Genomic DNA, 20,269 nt, shown 5'->3' on the forward strand with positions numbered 1-20,269 from the left:
CCCCCCCCCCCCCCCCCCCCAAAAAAAAAAATCTTGTCTTGTTTATTCACCCTCATACCGTTCCAAACCTGTATTTTGTTATTATTCTTGTCCAACACAAAAGTAATGGTAAAATAATCTTTATAAGTCTTCTGAATTGCTTTGTGTGACAGACCAAAATTAATGTCATTATAATTTTAAGTTTGAGTCCAGAATTTCAAACCAGCATGTCACATTGTACACAAGTGAGAACGATATACCATATGTGATGTTAGTGCTAGTATTATTAGTATAATACAAATTTTTGATCTTTTCTTTAAACATATTGCTTTAGATTATAGCACATAAGTAAATAAGACCACTCTTTACTGTTTCTGATCATAAGCTCTGATAACAAGAGCTGCATAATAATTTCTCCCACAAAAAATTATTCTCTAGTGTTCCACAGATTAACAAGCAGCATATGGGTTTGCAGCGAGGTGAGAGTGAGAAAACAATGACAATGTTTTCACTTTTTGGTGAACTTGACACACACATCGCTTACGAAAAATTATTGAAGTATAGCCTTGAGGAAAACTGCTTAAATAGCTCCTTTGAGATACCCAAGACTTATTTGTAATGAGTCAATGGATGAGGAAATGAAAACACTTATCTGAGACGTTAAATGTTGTTTCGTCTTTAGCCGAGATAGATGGTAAATACTGTTTGTTTTTTTGTGATTCAGATGCGGGCGATGCAGTGGCCAGGTGGAGAGAAGCAGGTGCCGACTTCCATCTGCAGTCAGCCCTGCAAACCTGGATGGCGCAAGAAAATCGTTAAGGGCACTTCCTGCTGCTGGCTCTGTGAGCCCTGCGATGGTTACCAGTATCAGCATGACCTCTACACCTGCAAGATGTGCCGCTTTGATTTAAAACCTAACAAGAATCACACAGGTTGCCAGCCCATTCCAATTGTGAAGCTGGAGTGGAGCTCACCCTGGGCGGTCATACCAGTCCTGATCGCTATTCTCGGCATCATAGCCACTCTTTTTGTTGTGGTCACCTTTATTCGCTACAATGACACACCGATTGTTAAGGCATCCGGACGTGAACTCAGCTACGTCCTGCTTACGGGAATCTTTATGTGTTACGCCACCACCTTCCTGATGATCTCAACCCCAGATGTAGGGATCTGTTCGATGAGGCGAATTTTCCTCGGGCTCGGAATGAGCATCAGCTATGCGGCGCTGCTCACCAAAACCAATCGGATTTATCGGATTTTTGAGCAGGGAAAAATGACAGTGAGCGCGCCACGCTTTATCAGCCCAGCTTCACAGTTGGTAATCACCTTCAGCTTGATTTCTGTTCAGCTCCTAGGGGTGTGCATCTGGTTCGCAGTGGACCCTTCCCAAGCTCTCATTGACTATGAGGACCAGCGCACGGCAAATCCCGAGATGGCACGCGGAGTCCTAAAGTGTGACATATCAGACTTGTCACTCATCTGCCTCCTGGGATACAGCATGTTGCTGATGGTGACTTGCACGGTATACGCAATCAAGACACGTGGGGTTCCCGAGACCTTCAATGAGGCCAAGCCCATCGGCTTCACCATGTACACCACTTGCATCATCTGGCTTGCTTTCATCCCCATTTTCTTTGGGACATCTCAGTCGACAGAAAAGGTAAGAGCCGGTGACTGAGTGCAATTCCTTAAGACCTTGTGAATCAAACGTTTTAAAGTAATGACAGCATTTACCGCCCCAGCTTCCGACAAAACATGCCATTCAGTGCTGTCTGTTTTCAGCAAAAAAACAGACCAGCGGGAACAAATTGACTATGTTTATTTGGGCTTCACATCAAGCAGAGCAGTAGAACACATTGTTTATTTCAAAGAGAAAGTGAGAATTATGAGGTACGCTGCAGCGAAGAACTCAAATGGTTTCCTTCGAATACTGAAAAGGACATGTGCGGCTAGGAAAACACAAGCACTCTCTTTTGCCCATGCAGCACTGTGCTCTCAAAGATAAAAGAGGCTTTGAAAATAGCAAGGAGATTGAGCATCAGCTTGGGCTGATGTAATCAATTGACAAGCAGCAACTGACTTAGAATAACAAGCAAAAAGGCTCTTCATTTTGAGGCCGAATTATATATGCAACTACCCTGGCATTGGCTGCATTACTCATTTTAATTAGAAAACCTGGGACCTTCTGTTTCTGAAGCTTAAGATAAGGGCTTTCTCCTTTTTCAATTTGAGTTTTATTTAATTAGTGCCTCCCTTAGCAAAGCCTTGAACAAGCAATTTCAGCAATGTTAGTATTGTTATACTTGTTGGTAGGGAGCCATTACTGCTTTAAACTCAAGTTTCCCACTGTGCCTTTTTAACCGCTGTTTGAATGACTCATTCAGATATAAGATTTTATGAACTGACTTATGTAATTGCATGTTGACTTAGACTATATTCTGCCTACACCAATCCCAAAGAAATTACTATATTTCTGCTGACTAGAGAAAATCGTAACAACGGTAACTGTAACCCTGCTTTTTCTTCTCTTCACTTCCCCCTTGCATTTCCTAGACACCTGCTTTTTTGATCTGCACCATAAAGGTTTTAGTGTGAATTTACAGTATTACTGGTCATTTAGCTGATGTCCTTTCAAGAACATTTTTACATTTTTAGTACAATTTTCTATGAGCAGTCTATGACCAGTTTAGCAATTAGTGGTGATCGTTTGAGCGATTGGATTGCAGTCTGTCTCATTTGTATCTTGGAATAGTCTTTTCACGATTGGATAGTTAAATGATGAGTAAAAAAGCATGAAGGAATGAAGTTATGAAATTAAAAATGTGTTGGGTTCTTATAAATGAATGGCTTCCTTAAACTTGAGATTTTAGCTTTATGTCAGAAGACATTAATTTAGTGTGCTGTTGAAATTGCTTCAATGTTTTTTGGACATTTTAAATTGTAATGATATGGTTTACATTTTAGCAAACGAGCAAATACTCTACTACAGACCTGATCTAGAGGCTACTCCAGTTTTGTACTGGCTGTTTAGTTTCCCAGAATGCACTGCAGCATGAATAAATTAAACTGTTACATTTTTTTATAACTGTTCGCTGTTTTTTTTTGTTTTTGTTGCAGTAGAACAACAAGGGATATTGTTTACATGCAATGCAATATGATTTGTATAAAGTAATATAGTTACCAAAGAAAATTAGAGTATATAATCAGAGTTTGAGTGTAATCCTTCTCTGTACATCACAGGACTGACGAAACAGTTTTAGCAATTAGTTTTGAACAGAAAATAAATCATAAATCATATGACAAAATCCCACCACTGTGTGCACGACATAGTGTTTTCAGAGGGGAATTAACATATCAAAACAGGAGCACATCACAATCATCCAAGCTGGCAAGCACAATAAAGCCTGGTGAGTCAGAGATGACATGTCTTTTTAGAGCAATTAAATGCCTCACTTCCTCCTGGCCTGTGGTTTACCTTATCTCGCTGCCTGTGCACTTGTCACACCATATCTGCCAGACTCCTCATCAGCATGCCGGCTCCATCAGTTGTTTGTCATCTTATGTCAAAGTGAATAATGAATGTCTTTGGAGGCTTTCTTGAGCATTTGAATGTTGGCAGCTGGTCTGGTCCCTGCTGAATGTGATCAGCCTGTCAAATGATTAATCGAGGGCTCATCTTTTTGTGGTTTAACCTAAAGATTTTCAAATTTGCTAGTCTGGCAGGTAGGCCTCATTGTGGTCTAAAGACTTTAGCATGCTTCCTTCCTGGATTTTAGAATAATCTTTTTAGAATAATGCTTTTTTGGGTGAACTTGAATGCATGCCCAAAATCTGACCATTGATAAAAACCTGTATGTTTTAAATAAAACAGTTCAGTTAAAAAGAGAAGTCATTTTCTGCATCTTAAAAATTAAAGTGTGGATTATAATAGATAAAAAAGCAATCAAATGAATGCGATTAAACAGCTTTTTCATCCTTAATATAAGTGCTGGCAAAAAGTGTATACTCTGTGAAACATTCTGTCATTTTTCCATTTATTTATTTTTTCTTTCTTTGTTTTAATTTGTCCATTCAAAATTTCAGTTTTAATGGTTAAATCATACTTTTTTAGTTATCAAAAGTATGTGTAATTAATTGAAATAATGAAACTTAGGAATGGTTTATTATATTATTGGAGTTTATTGGAGTATGTTTTACAAGAAAATATTATTTCAGGCTTTTCTACTTTAAAACTCATTCAAAACTTCTCATTGATGTAAATGTGCCAGATTATGTGAAAAGATGCCTAGCTTTTATCAGATGTGTCTGTACAAGTTGACATTACAGATCATACTGTGCAATAAAACTTTATAAGCAAAACTTACAAACCTTTCTTTCTGATGCTGGGTGTTATTGCAACCTCTCTCATCTTGGCTTTGAGGAAGCTTGATAATATCTTAAGTCAAGCATTTCACTGTACATGGACTGCTATTTGTTTGCATCTCTGCCCTCCAAAACTGGAAGCTATCATTACAGTGCCATCATGTCATTAGGGTTCACTTGCAGAGGCTTTCCTCCTTTGTGCTGCTGACAGAGTAATCATTGTCTCTTTCTGAGTGAGGTCAACATCTCTTATTTAAATACAGGTGTGTGTCAACGATGTGACAGTGTAGTAGCAGGGGGCCCTGACCTCTGTTAAATGTCAGTTTCTTTGACATTCCTGTTACTGAACTCCTTCAGTCTGCCATTCATTTGTTGTCACCGAAATGAGCACCTTGTGAAGACAGATGCATGACTGATATCTTTCTGAAAAAAAAAAAAAAAAAAAAAATATATATATATATATATATATATATATATATATGCACATACAGATATTTATATATATATAGCTTCTTACCGAAATAATTTAATGCATGTATTTACAATGTAAGCCACGTACACTCTGCAATAAAATAAAATGTATCGTACTATTGAAATGATGTAAAGAAAAATAAAACATTTACTTTATATCGTGCTGCTGGCCAAAGGTCAAAGCATAAACATAAGTACTTTTTTTCTACTATATTGTGAAACATGGCTCAGTCAAACAGGTAGTCCTGCTCCCAAACTCACGCGATTGGTTGAGCCAGAAGTTCATAAGATGGGCAGCTCCATCAAGCAGTGGAGTATTTTGAAAGCATCACCAAGCAACAGTATTTACATCAGTTAATGACCCTCTGATGTTGACGTTAGACCTACTTCCTATTTAAAAAATGCCATTTCATTTTTTGTTCTTTATCCCAAGAGATAATTTGGCAGCAGCAGGTGAAAAAGTGGAAGTATCAGTTGCTGTATTATTAAAGTCGATGTTGTTCGGTGTACATTTTATCAAGTACATTTATATGTGGGAGTGCAATAACGGCAGCCTTTTTTTAACTTGTAGTTTCAATTCGAGGGCAAAAAAGTGGAACACTTTGTATGTGTTGAGACAACAGAGACGGTCTCAGACTAACCCTGATTCACTGTCTAGTTCCCATCTTAGTATTTCTCACAAGCCTTATTAGATTGTAGGTGCGCTGTCTGCACATACAGAGCCTGAGGTGGAGGCATTGATGAGATACCACTATGAATCATGTGTCATGTGCGTCATTAAATCCTCATTTGTGACTGTAATTGCAACTTCAGGTTCAGCAAGATTGGTGAGAGTTTTCGATGTATAGACAAAAGCTAATCATTTCAGGCTGGTTTAATCTCTATGTATGGAACACTCGCTTTCCATTCAGGTGATTTGTTAGACCCCTGCAATAGATTTTCTTCTTAAATTTGGAACTGTGACTCCGCTGACTTTATTTAAGTGGCCAGTGACTGTATTCAACTATAGCTATTGTCTGAGCCATGGCCTTGTGTTAGACCTCCCTCAGTTGTGGCAAGCAACATATCTTGATCCTATAGGATCAAGGGGAAGTCGTGGCCTAATGGTTAGAGAGTCGGACTCCCTATCGAAGGGTTGTGAGTTCGAGTCCCGGGCCGGCAGGAATTGTGGGTGGGGGGAGTGCATGTACAGTGCTCTCTCCACCTTCAATACCATGACTTAGGTGCCCTTGAGCAAGGCATCGAACCCCCAACTGCTCCCCGGGCGCCGCAGCATAAATGGCTGCCCACTGCTCCGGGTGTGTGTTCACAGTGTGTGTGTGTGTTCACTGCTCTGTGTGTGTGCACTTCGGATGGGTTAAATGCAGAGCACGAATTCTGAGTATGGGTCACCATACTTGGCTGAATGTCACGTCACTTTCACTTTTTTTTTTTTTCACTTTAGAGTTAAATCAGTAGCTAAACTCGAGAGGTTGTTGATCTGAATGTGAGAACTTATTAATTCATATTAATTTTTGTATTTGTAAGTTGAAATTTACACTCACAGCTCTGATGTGAAAAGCTGAATATTTCAATTTGCACACACAGAAAATAATCAAAATGCCCTTGTTTTGAATTGGAAGTTGCACATTAATAGCTACAAATGTGTAAAATCACATTCACACAAAGAAAATGACAGACACAAATGTTCATGACATATTTACTTTTGCACATGAACAATGCCAGCCATCGCGACTTGCCAATAAAGTTTTTTTTATGTATCAGTTATTTGTAAAACACTGCAAACTATTTTCACTGAATATCGTTAGCTTTGACAGGATTTTAAGACACTAGATTCATCTTGTCATTCAGGTATTATATGGTAGACAAATAATGCAACATCTTTCATATCGCTATACCAGAGTTGTGACGTTGTTTTTATTATTTTTATGTTTTGTAAAAATAATTTAAACTTGTTCATTGGGTTAAATTCCCAATTTGCTTGTCAGTAATGAACCTTTTGCAACATAAAAAAAAATCAAACTTATAAAAATTGAGTGTTTGATAATGTCTAAATGTACATTAAAAACCAAAACCTAAAAAATAAGCAGTTTTGACCAGAGTAGAGCTAAATACATGTATTTATTAATCCATACAATGGCATTACATATGAATATTATCTTTCTGGCCACCAAATGCCTCTAATTTGCCTCTTTGCATTGGATAATAAAAACATTTTCTCTATTTTAACCATAAATACTACACTAATTGTAATATAAGTAATAAGCATATTAGGAAATGTTATATTTTAAATGGTCATTCATAGATCATTATTATTGCGCATATTATTTAGTACCAAAATCTCTTCAAATTAACTAAACAGAACTGAGCTAAACTGAAGTACGGTTATTTTATTTGTTAAAAGTTACACTTAAGGTGTTTGGTCACATTTGACTGCCAAGGAGTATGAGAACATATTAATGCTGTTTGATTCCCCAGAATAAAATGCTATTGTAAAGCATAGTCAGCGTTGTTATCCATGCACAATCAATGCACATTCTGTGTTAATAATTACTAGAAATGACTGCAAATATAGTGAAATTGCTGTCTGTCCCGATTAATCCCATTCAAACATATTGAGAGTGCAGAGTTGTTTGTAACTATTGATAACTCCATGAACAAAGTAACCACGTGGCGGTGAGATCAAAATATGTCACAACTGTTTCTCAGCTGCTCTGGTAAAGCGATATTACTCTGCAATAGGATATACATATGAAAGATGTTGCAATATTTGTCTACCAGATAATACCTGAATGACAAGACGGATGCAGTGTCTTAAAATATTGTAAAAGCAAAGGATATTCAGTGAAAATTGTTTGCAGTGTTTTACAAATAACTGATACATATGCAAAACACAAATTTCTTTCTTGGCAAGTCCGATGGCTGGTGTTGTTCATTGGTCAGGCATCGACCATTAAAATGTCTTAATACGCAGCACAGCCCCTTCCCTGGCTCTGCTCTCTCTCAAATCTGGATTGCAAGTGCACAAGTGAGTTTTGCAACAGGAGTAGCGCAAAAAGGAGTAGCAAAAGTCAAAGCGCTAGGATTTGGACTTGTACTGCCAGATCTGAGAGGTTGTAAGTGCCGACTTGACGTTGTGTAGCGGAAGTAAATTAAGTAAAGTGCAAAAGTAAATATGTCGTAACATTTGTGTATGTCACGGGTGTTTTGATCATTGTCAGTGTATGCAAATTGAAAGATTCAGCTTTTCACATCAGAGCTGTGAGTAAAAATGTAAACTTACAAATACGAATGTTATGACAAGTTCTCAAATTCAGATCAACAAGCTCTCAAGTTTTGAAACTGTTTTACCTTCATATGATCCCATAATTTTCTGTCCTCTGTCAACTATGCTTTTAAAGTACTGTATTTTACTATAGAACATTTGAGTGGTGCTTAAATTCTCCATGACAGAAGTAGGGTGTTGTGGATGGTTGCCAGAGTGTTGCTTTGTTATTGCTAAGGTGTTCTGATTGGTTTTTGTGTGGTTGCTTGGGTATTCTTGGTTATTGCTATTCAATTGCTCTCTAGCCCAAGTTAAATGTAATTCTGTTTTATTTAAAGCATGAAAACTAATGCAACAATTCTTGTCTGACTGACAGGTGGCTACTTTCCATGCCTATGTGCATGCATGCTCTGTAATCAGCCCTGTACACATGAATAGTAAAATGTACTTCTTGGTTAAATTGTCTTGGCAAGTTACAAATGTTAACAAAGTTATTTTAATTTTTGCTTTTGTTTTCTAAAATATTTATATTTATCTTTAATTTATTTTTATTTTTTTATTTAGTTTTAATTTGAGTAATTTTATTTTTTCATATTAAAGGGATAGTTCACCCAAAAATTTAAATTAGATGTTTATCTAAGATGTAGGCTACTTTGTTTCTTCAGTAGAACACAAATTAAGAATTTTTTGCAGTCTCTCAGCAGTACAATGAATGGCAAATGGTAACAGAATCTACAGTAAAAAAACAAAAAACAAAACATGCACAGACAAATCCATATTAAACCCTGTGGCTTGTGACGATACATTAATGTGTAAAGACACAAAATGTTAGGTCTGTGAAAGAAACTGAACAGTATTTATATAGTTTCTTTACCTCTGATTCACGCAATGTCCAAATTGCTAGAACTCTTGTGAACACACTTCACAGCAGCAAGCGTGTGAGGCATTCTTCTTTTTCTTCTTGCATTTGATATATTTTTTAAATATTTGAATACATTTGAATAAATAAATTAATAAACTTTGAATTAAATTAATAGAAAAAGATAACTTGATACAAGCTAAATATTTTCAGCTATTATTTTAATCACTACATTTGGCTTTTGTGTAATGACAATTATTTTGATTGTGGAAACAACCTAGTTGAGACAACTGAAATACTGTTTTTAAAGATATTGTACTATACTTCATATATATTTCAATGGCACACTTTAGGATTGCCTAGTGGCCAGTGCTGGGAGGTAGCCATCTGTCTCTTCTTCGAGAAGAGCCCCAGTACAGCTGATGTGGTCCTAACCCTTCCTGTCAACTTGTGCTGAGACTGCTTTCCAGTCAGTCCCTCTGGATGGAGATCACAGCAGTGAGTCATACTTAATCACAGCACACAGAGGAGCCAGAGACGAGGTCACGTCCACCAGAGCCAAAACACGCAGCAGCATTCTAAAGCAACAGCAGGGGGTTCGCTTCAGTGCCATGGAGTGGCTTGAGCCATTAGTGCTGGTGTGTGTGTGTGTGTGTGTGTGTGTGTGTGTGTGTGTGTGTGTGTGTGTGTGTGTGTGTGTGTGTGTGTGTGTGTAGCACTGAAAACATATCACAAACCGAGTCGTTACAAGTGCTTGGTTAAAAATAATAATTGCCCTTTCATTGTTTAGGTTAAAGTGTGTGTGTGTGTGTATATATATATATATATATATATATATATATATATATATATATATATATATATATATATATATATATATATATATATATATATATATATATATATATATTCTGTTTCCACTAAAATATTTGTTAACGTTTTAGTAATTTGTCATGTTTTTGTAATTTAATTTTTTTTAACATGTCTATATATTTTTATTTTTATGTATTAGATTTTTTTTATTTTTACGTTTTTTTTTTTTTTTTTTTTACGTTTTTTTAGTACTTAAACTTAATGAAAATAAGTAATTGACTAGCTTAAAGTTTCAGGGAATACATTAATGTAATTTTTGTTTTAGTCAACTATAATGGTTCTCACACTTCATAATCTCAGCAAATGCTGTACGTATGCCAATTATATCATGAAGTGTAGTAGAGAATTATGCATATTTGAATGTGGTGATGGTGTTTGATGCTTTGGGCATGTTGAGTCTCAAGGTTATGACTCTTTCGAAACATGACATATTGACTGTGTCAGTTAGATAAGGGTTTATTATGTCAACCAGCCCTCGTGAGATGAATGTCCCAGGTCACGTGAACAAGTCTTCATTGTTGCATAATACACTGCCAATAGGACACCGCTGTGAAGCAGGCAGCTATTGTATCATCCTGAAAGGGTTTAAGATTGTGATAATGACCTGTATTATCCTTTACCTACCAAATAAGTAAATAAATGGACTTAAAATATTGTTTATAGTGAAAATGATTTGATTATGTTTGAAGAAATAGACTGTGGTGTGATATAGAACTAGCACGCTGCTGGGTATTGGTTGCCCAGGGCAACAGCAAAATATACAGTTTCATTATACTAAAATATTTGGCCACAGAAAGCAGTGATTGACCAATTACGACCCAGTATGGTGTGTAGTAATTACTTTGTTCTCAGTGATTTATAATTTTCATGTGCTGTGATTTTGTTTCACAGATGTACATACAAACGACCACACTGACCATCTCGGTGAGTCTGAGTGCGTCTGTATCTCTGGGGATGCTCTACATGCCAAAAGTCTATGTGGTGCTCTTCCATCCTGAGCAGAATGTGGCCAAACGCAACACTCGCAGCCTGAAAGCTGTGGTCACTGCCGCCACCATGTCTAACAAGTTCAACCCTAAGGCCAGCCTGCGGCCCAACGGAGAAGCCAAGTCGGAGCTGTGTGAAAACCTGGAAACTCAGGGTGAGTGGGTTTGAGGATAAACACTTTATTGTTATTGAGACTGATTTTATTGTTATTGTAATCTTTAAAAATTCAATTCATCATCATTTCTTTGCTCACTTAAACGGATCTGAATTTGGAGACAGTTGCAAAACTGAGCCTCAGCAGCCTGGATGCAGTTGCTTTATTATTATTTATTTATTTTAAGGATTAATTCACCCAAAATCAACAAATCTGTTTAGATTTACTCCTTGATTATTCCAAACCAATATAACATATATATATATATATATATATATATATATATATATATATATATATATATATATATATATATATATATATATATATATGCTGTATATATATATATATATATATGCTGTATATATATATATATATATATGCTGTATATATATATATATATATATGTATATATATATATATATACATATAGGGATTGACAATAAAGAAATTTTATTTGCGGGGCTGGTCATTAAAAAGAAAACAAAAAAATCCATATATGGTGTAGTGTTGGGCGATATGGTCATTTTTCAAATCAGATCAGATTGACGATACACAATATTATCTTGCATGGGTGGAGCAAGAGAGAGACTCTTTGTTCTTGTCATAGCATAACTATTTGGTGTTTTAAACCACACAGGTGCCCGAGAGAGAGCCTATGGAATCACCAATAATAGAAAAAATATACTTTCAAACATACTGATAAACTAACGTTAAATATATAAATACTGTATTTAAAACAGCTAGGTCATATACAGTATAGTCGGACGCAACTGTCATATTGCGCGTCCTGTGACAAATCTGCCGCATCTGCGCACGGAAGTTATCAATCTAAATGTCATTGGTGAAAATCAATAGTAGATTTCATTTTAACATTTTAGCACTAATATTGGACATAAACAAACATGTTAAATATAAAGTAGGCTATTCAAAACAGGTAAGTTCATATAATTGGAGTAAAGTTGAATTGAACTGATGCATCAGTCATACAGATCTCCGGACCGAGCGCCTCATGACGAGACCGATGCACCACCACAGAAACATGAATGAGATGCATTCTAACATAACTGTGGCATTAAACTCAGTTAGTGAGGGCTCGTTTAAAATATTGCACATATATAGGCCATTCAGCTTACTTGTTAAAGTGCAATGAAATACCTTATATCTGCAGACGATGTACATCTGTTTGTGGACAGAGACTTAACCGGCTACATAATCCTCATTTGCGCGCCCGTTTGTGAAATGCGGTGCTGAAGTGAAATAGCTGGGCAGTTTGATAGCTGAATTATAATAAGCCGCCTCATAACCTGCGGGTCGGGTTGGGGCGGGTAAGGAAATTTTACTTTATTTGCGGGGCGGGCCAAATATTTTCATAAAAGCGGGACCTGCGGGTTGGAAAAAACCCTGACCCGCGCATCACTAGTGTGCATGTAATATTTGTGTGTAGGGGTGGTGTTAGCGCAGTGGATAAGACACATGCACATGCAAACTCATGTTTCTGTGGATAAGACACATGCCTTTGGTGTGAGAGACCCGGGTTCGAATCCACTGTGAGACACCAATGTGTCCCTGAGCAAGACACTTAACCCCTAGTTGCTCCAGAGGCGTGCGACCTCTGACATATATAGCAATTGTAAGTCGCTTTGGATAAGAGCGTCAGCTAACTGAATAAATTTAATGTAAATGTAATAGTGTCACACTGCAATATGGCTTATTTCAGATGCCTTTTGAAAACACTACAATTGTTCAACCCGCCAAAGTTGCTAGTTGGAGTTACTGTGTTACCATGAGCAAAATCCACCCGCATTTGGCGGGTGTTAATGTCAAGCCCTGTATATATATATATATATATATATATATATATATATATATATATATATATAATTAAATGAGGATATTTAATGGTTTCAGTGTGATGATCATAAGATGACATCTAATCGTCTGGCTCACTTTGCGAAAGGTTATTTTGATTTTCATTATGTTCAAATTAACCATTTGGCATCAGATATGGGCTTGGCAGTGTGGTTTTTAAATTATCACGAGGAAATCGGTTGAATCTGTACAACAGTCCTTATCGAAACCCATCTCCTGCTAATTTAAATATCAATAAAAAACAGATAAACCAGCTTTGTAATACAGCAGTAAATAAAAGCCTGCTGCCTCAGCAGAAATAACTCTCATTGTAGAACAGAAGCAAATCTGTAGCTTTCAGAAATGAGTCTTATTTCACATTATATTACTCATTAAGGCCCTGATTTAGCAAGATCCCAGATAAAATATACTAACTGGCTTGTGCAGTCTATCAAATTGTATGTGTGCATTATAGGTATAGACTTACACAAATAACCACACATGCACTTGTTTCATTTTGTATATTTAAGTTTTCAATTTCAGTTTTATGTTGTGGTTTGTTTCGATCGTGCAAAAAAGTTAACATTTTGTATTTTTAAATACTTGTAATTTAGCTGCAGGACCTGGAGAGGTCCTGTCTTGCAGAGTAGTATGTGTTTATGTGTTTTAAGTTTGAATATAACAACATACACTGTATGTTACATTCAGATTTTGTGCTTTTAATATAATGTGGTATTCATTTGCACACAGTTACCTTTTCTGAGGTTTTCAAGGGTGATAAATCACTTTGCAAGTCCTATTTAATTAATTTGCATTGAATCTACCCTTCATTTTGCATGCTCCCAAAATATATTAATTAAGATATATCTGCTAAAACAGAGAACAGGCGTTATGATCTGGTGCTATATCTGGAATACAGAATCCTCAGTAGACACAAGAGATTTTAATTATTTATTTATTTGTTATTTTTTTGCATGTGCCATCTGGTTTGTATGTTTTATATGCACAAATCTTTAATAAATCACAAACTAAAAGTGTGCTCCACTGCTTATGTGAATGTGATTGTGTATGTGAATGTGTGTGAATGTGTACAGCAGACTTGAGACCTCATCAATCGTGCCTTGATACCTCAGATTCCCTTTTAGTCTTTTTTTATTTTTTTCAAATAGCCTCTAGCATTAGCATCTTCATTACCTTAATCTGTGATGTGATGTCAAAAAAAGCAGACAGGGAAAAATAAAAATGCTAATATAAATCGATTTCACCCTTTCAGTAGACGTAGTAAGATATATACTGTTAGCGATGAACCAAAATTGATTTAACACCTGTAAATTAAAAAAAAGTATTATTATTATTTTTTTTTTTTTGGTCAATGTTTGCCAACAGAATTAAGTTTGTACTCTAATTTGCTGTCGAAATATTAATTTTTAAATGGTGGCTGTAATAAAAACTAGTTTTCATGACGGATTTATTCAAACATTCATTCAAAACAAGACAACAGGTTAAGTAAAATATGATGACTATGTAACAAAGTAGCAAAATGCTCATTGAATGGCTTTCCTGAGATAAAAACAACATTACTTGACATTGTTTACAAGCTGATTTATTGATTTCCTGATACTACTTGAGTGATTACTTGAGACATGATACATTTCTGTACTGTTTCTTTCAACAGAACTTCTGATGTTCATTCATGCTTATTTTGTGCTACGGTATAATTAGTAGTAAAGGGGAAGAGATCATTGTTTCACATGCCGCTTGAGGTGCTACAGCAATCTGTCTCGCAACAGAGTGCCAAAAACCACATGTATTGTTTGATTTTTGGATAACATTTACATAATTTGAAAGCTGACATTGTATAATCCATATCATTATCATTTAAAAACGGAAAATCTATATTGTTAATCTAGCACTATCGTGCACACAGGTGACATATTTACCTGTTGTAGTTGATCTGCATTGCATGAACAAAATAGACTTGCCATGGAAGAAGTCAACGATTTCGGCCTGAACAAAAAATGCTGTTTTGTTCAAATTTTTGTTGATGCCATTTTGGTGCATCACTGTCTACTATAATACAGTCAAATATTTGTGCTTCATATGTTGTTTACAAAAAGCTTTTTTTCACCAGAATACACAGATCACGTTGAATTGTCGTCAGTGAAGAAACTTGTTTATTTGCAGGCAGATGGTGTCACATCTACTATCAGGGGCTAACAGGGTCATGCAACCAACAATACTTACCCTTGGATGTGGGCCATGTTGTTACATGCAAGCCGAAAAAAGCTTGTCCAGATGCACACATAAAAAGTCCACAAGATAAAAGAGTACAGGCAGAGAAAAGCACAAAGAATGTTAAAATTCATAATGATCTGATCTGAATATGACATTTCCCAAGATATATCTGTACATTGACTTGTTCTGAAAATAAAATATCATGTTAAACAGATTCAAAGTTTCATGTTAGACTAGGAAGGCACAAATTAACTGCCTCCATTACATTGCATCTGGCATTAACAGCAACGCACATCCTCTCTGCTTTCATTATGATGCATTTTATATTAATTTTGCAGTGTAGCAATATCCAGTAAATCATATTGTGGGTCATAATAACAAAATAGCTCTGAATTAAGGGAGACATCCAGATAAATGTTTTGACAGCAGAATTCAATTTGTTTAATGAATGTTGCTACATAGATGAAAATTTACCAAATTAAGCATGACTAGTTAGAGCACAGTTTTCAGCAAATATTTACCACCAATTGCATGACTGTACCGGACTACCACCAACCCCAGTGTGCACTTCATCTGCTCACTTTTCTTGTACAAATTCAGCAGCTCTGTATAGCACCACTTTGAATTCACTGCAATGGAACTATGTGCTTTTTTAAATGAGGTGTAAGAGTCAGTGACTACATTAGCATGTAAACCTTTTGAAAGACCCTACTATAGTTAACACAGAGTTTTAGAGTTTTTTTTTTTTTTTTTTTATAAAGCAAATGCAAGCAAACAGATAACTGCTCCATAACTCAGGGATGTCTAACATTTCACTAATGCATTAAAGGGGAAATAGGGTCTCCTTGTTGATTCTAATTGATTCTAATCTTCTTTTAAGATTTAAATTGCATTAAGTTAAAGTGTCTGTTAAGTGTCTTAATGTAGCGTAATGTGATAGAAATGTTGCTATAAAAGTGTTACAATTACTTCTAAGTGAATTACATGACAATGAATTATTATGTAGCTCCTAATTGTATTTTCTAGTCAAGCAAGGACTCATCTCTCTGTGCCGTTATATGCTGTAATCGTCATTATATTATTAACTTGTGTGCTACAATAACACAGTATAGTATAGTTGAATATATCATCAGACTTTGTTCACATTATTGACCAAAAAAGTACCAGGAGGAAACTTAGTATTATCACTGGTATCCATACATGCCAACCCTCCCTAATTTTCCGGGAGACTCCCGAATTTCAAAGCCCCTCCCGAAAATCTCCCGGACCGACCTTTCTCCCGAATTTCTCCCGATTTCCACCCGGACAACAATATTGCTACACCGTCCGTCACTAGGCGCCGTTTTAGACCAAACGCTTGCGCTCCCATGGCGTCTGTCGTTGCTAAGCAACCAAACTGCGCTCTCCATGATGACGACGAAGAAGTATCAGCAAAGGATTAATTGATTTCTAGCCTCACCTCGGCTCGCATTAGCTTTACTACTAGATATATTTCTGGAGATGAGAAGGAAAAACCCGCCTGGAAAAAGTAGCGCACCACGTTGCTTCCATTATGAGCGTGCTCACCGTGGCCGCGCACCTACGGTTGAAATAACGACCTTGAGCGCGAAAAAGATGCGATATGTGAACGGCCCCTAGAAGCAGACATCTGAAATGAAAGGCAAGAGCAGCTATTTCTTTAGCTTTAGACTGTTACATGAAAATTTAAAAATGAAATGTCATAATTATAATGTTTTGAGAGTTTACTTATGTAATTGTTGCATTAGGCTATGAATTAATAAATGTTTATTGTTAAGATCTAGCTATTTCATATCTCTTCATTTACAGTAGCTAACAAATTAGGGTCTAACCTCCTGAGGAGAGGCCTTAAGGAATTGAATTTGTCAAATAAATGAATTACATTTTTCTTTGCGTTTGTGTATGTGATATTATATATGACGACACATCGTTTATGTGATATATATGACGACACACAACCCCCCCCCCCTTTTTAATATCTCCCTAATTCTGAGGTCTCAAGGTTGGCAAGTATGCTGGTATCTGACTTGTGAATGCCAAAACCATGTGAAAGATGGCGGGGAGAAAATGTCCAATAGATGTCAAATCTCTAGCTTCTATCTTTGCACAGACAGAATAATCTAAAGAATTTACATAACTAACTCATATAGATAATGTATAAAATGGATAGAATATATATTCACTTGCACTTATTCACTGTTATAAATAAAAAAAGTAGTATACACTGTTGTTCACAAGAAATTTGTTTAGATAAAAAATAATACATTTATTCAGAAATAATACGTTAAATTGATCAAAATTGATTACATTTACATTTTTTTTTATAGATGCTGTTCTTTTGAATTCTCTGTTAGTATGTGAGCAAAACAGCATAATAGAATGATTTCTCAAGGATCATGTGACACTGAAACCTGGAATAATGGTGTTGAAAATTCAGCTTCGCATTACAGAAATACTATACATTTCAAAATATATTAAAATAGAAAACTTTCTTTTCAATTGTAATAATCTTTTTCTTTCTTTCTTTCTTTCTTTCTTTCTTTCTTTCTTTCTTTCTCTTTCTTGATCAAATAAATGCAGCCTTGTGGAGAATAAGAGACTTCTTTCTGTACAATGCTGTACATTTAAAACATCGTGCTGACCCCAAACTTTTGAACGGTAGTGTCTATTTTAATTTAGCTATTTCCATATTTGTAGAAGCATTCCCAGGTACACTTGAAGGCAACATAAAACACTAAAATAATCCTAAATCACAATTATTTTCAATAAATTAAGTATTTTTAAAAAATATTTTAAAGAGCTGGTTCCATTATTATTGTGTTCTGGGTCTAATTCTGTGTAAATATTCAATAACAAAATAATTTTATGCTTTCGCACAATTTTTATTAAAATGTTTAATTTTAATTATTCATGCAGCCTTAAAAGGCAGTATGCAACCCATGACGAAATACTGTGTACCATGCAACAGTGCATTCTTTTAAGGTGATGAGTCTTTAACAAAGGCAACACAACATATTTCCCACCCATTGCTTTTTCACAATTTTTAAGGCTTTTTTTACAGCGGGTGTCTAGAACGTCTTCACAGGCTCACATTTACCATATGTGATGGTGTTCACTCTGTCTATTCTGAAGCATGTGAAGTCACACTTCTTAAGTCACACTTGTTATCATCTCCCAGGAGTTTTACTGCCTCTAGTCTTCATTTCTTTTGGAAGCTGCAGTGATACTTATTAATAGGTATTTCACGTCTCACAAAAAAATGCCCCCAGGTACGTTTTTTTGTGATGAGACCAGGTAGAAAAAAAAAAACAATCAAGATAAAGACAAGACATGTTTAATGTAGCTATTCTTATAGTGTCAGGCAGCGCCTATATGTGGCATAATATTCACAGTCATAGTGAGATGCACTCCATTAGAGTATCTACAAAAGACTTGGCAAGGAGTTTTATCACTGATATGAAAGACACTTTTGGACACAAAGTAACAGTCCATCTTTGATATCATTGCAATGCAGAACGTGTATATGTTTAGTGATGCATATAAACGAGATCAAAATGTAATGCATTTGTGATGTTGCCTACACTGTAAAAAATTGACTGTAAAATTTACAGTAACTTACTGGCAACTTTGGTTGCCAGTAAGATTGTAAAATTTCCAAGATTACTGTAAATCATTAACTACAATTGTACTGTAAAATTTACAGTAACTTACTGGCAACTTTGGTTGCCAGTAATACTGTAAAATTTCCAAGAGTACTGTAAATCATTAACTACAATTGTACTGTAAAAAACAGCACACTGCCTTATATATGCTGTAGATTTTTTACAGCTGTAACTAAAATTAAAGTCAAAATGTTTATGAATGCAAGTGAAATTACAAGAGCAACAATGAACTTACATGTACTGCTATACATTTTACAGTAAATTAGAGCATTTGATGTGGAATTCAATTCACTATTTGTTTGCTGTAAGTTAAAGCATTTTTGTCAAATAAAACTCACAATAACAGGTTCATTAACAAAAAATTTATTGTAATGGCTATTTAACATAACCAGATTCCAAAATGTAGTTAGTGAAACAATAATAATAAAAAAGGAGATTGCACATTAAATGCAAGGCTTTAGCCTTTATTTATATAACAAATTTATTTTAATTAAAAGATAGTTCACCCAAATAGCAAAATTATGTCATTAATAACTCACCCTCATGTCGTTCCAAACCAGTAAGACCTCCATTTATCTTCAGAACACAGTTTAAGATATTTTAGATTTAGTCTGAGAGCTCTCAGTCCCTCCATTGAAGCTGTGTGTACGGTCTACTGTCCATGTCCAGAAAGGTGAGAAAAACATCATCAAAGTAGTCCATGTGACATCAGAGGGTCAGTTAGAATTTGTTGAAGCATCGAAAATACATTTTGGTCCAAAAATAGCAAAAACTACGACTTTATTCATCATTGTCTTCTCTTCCGTGTCTGTTGTGAGAGAGTTCAAAACACAGCAGTTTGTCATATCCGGTTTGCGAACGAATAACTGTAGATCCATCACTGAGTACACTGACTGAACTGCTGTGAAGAGAGAACTGAAGATGAACTCCGAGCCGAGCCAGATAACGAACAAAAGATTGACTCGTTCTCGAGTCAAGAACTGGTTGCATCGGTTTTCGGATCACCAGTAGTTCTTTCGGACAGTTTGATTCAATAAACCAGTTAAAAAAACTCCCACCGGTTCTTTTGCGCTCGACCTAATGACTTCATTTGCGATGATTGCCCTTGATTTGGTTTGATTAAACCTTTGGTTTACCGCGCTCATAACACTAGCACCGAATCAGTTCAGAATCAATCATCAAAAGAATCAGTTCGGTTCAGGCGCTCTGTGTGTCAGTCTGCTTCACACTGAATCACACATGCGCAAAATCATCAGCTCCTCGGTTCTCAAATCGGACGCGTCTGACAGAAACGGTTCTTTACTCGTGAACGAGTCAGTCTGTTGTTCGTTATCTGGCTCGGCTCGGTGTTCATCTTCAGTTCTCTCTTCACAGCAGTTCAGTCAGTGTACTGTTTGAGTAAATGAATTACTCCGGGATATTGGTTTGTTTGAACTCAGAGGGAGTGTCAGCCACATTAAACAAGTTAACAGCTTAAGTCATTTGTGGATTAATGTGTATTAGAGATGCGAACCGTTTAAAACGTTTCAGTTCGATTTGGTGAACTGAATGAT

General features: G+C 35.9%; 1 protein-coding gene across 1 annotated transcript in view; it reads left to right on the plus strand.

Annotated features, from left to right (window-relative positions):
* Positions 1-20,269, plus strand: part of LOC132151620 (metabotropic glutamate receptor 4-like) — a 172,210-nt gene that overhangs the window by 142,197 nt on the left and 9,744 nt on the right. The window contains exons 9-10 of the mRNA XM_059559861.1: positions 704-1,639; positions 10,701-10,950. Coding sequence (XP_059415844.1) covers positions 704-1,639; positions 10,701-10,950 — 1,186 coding nt within the window. The remainder of the gene's footprint in view (positions 1-703; positions 1,640-10,700; positions 10,951-20,269) is intronic.

The sequence above is a fragment of the Carassius carassius genome, chromosome 10, assembly GCF_963082965.1.
Source record: "Carassius carassius chromosome 10, fCarCar2.1, whole genome shotgun sequence".
Taxonomy (NCBI): Eukaryota; Metazoa; Chordata; class Actinopteri; order Cypriniformes; family Cyprinidae; genus Carassius; species Carassius carassius.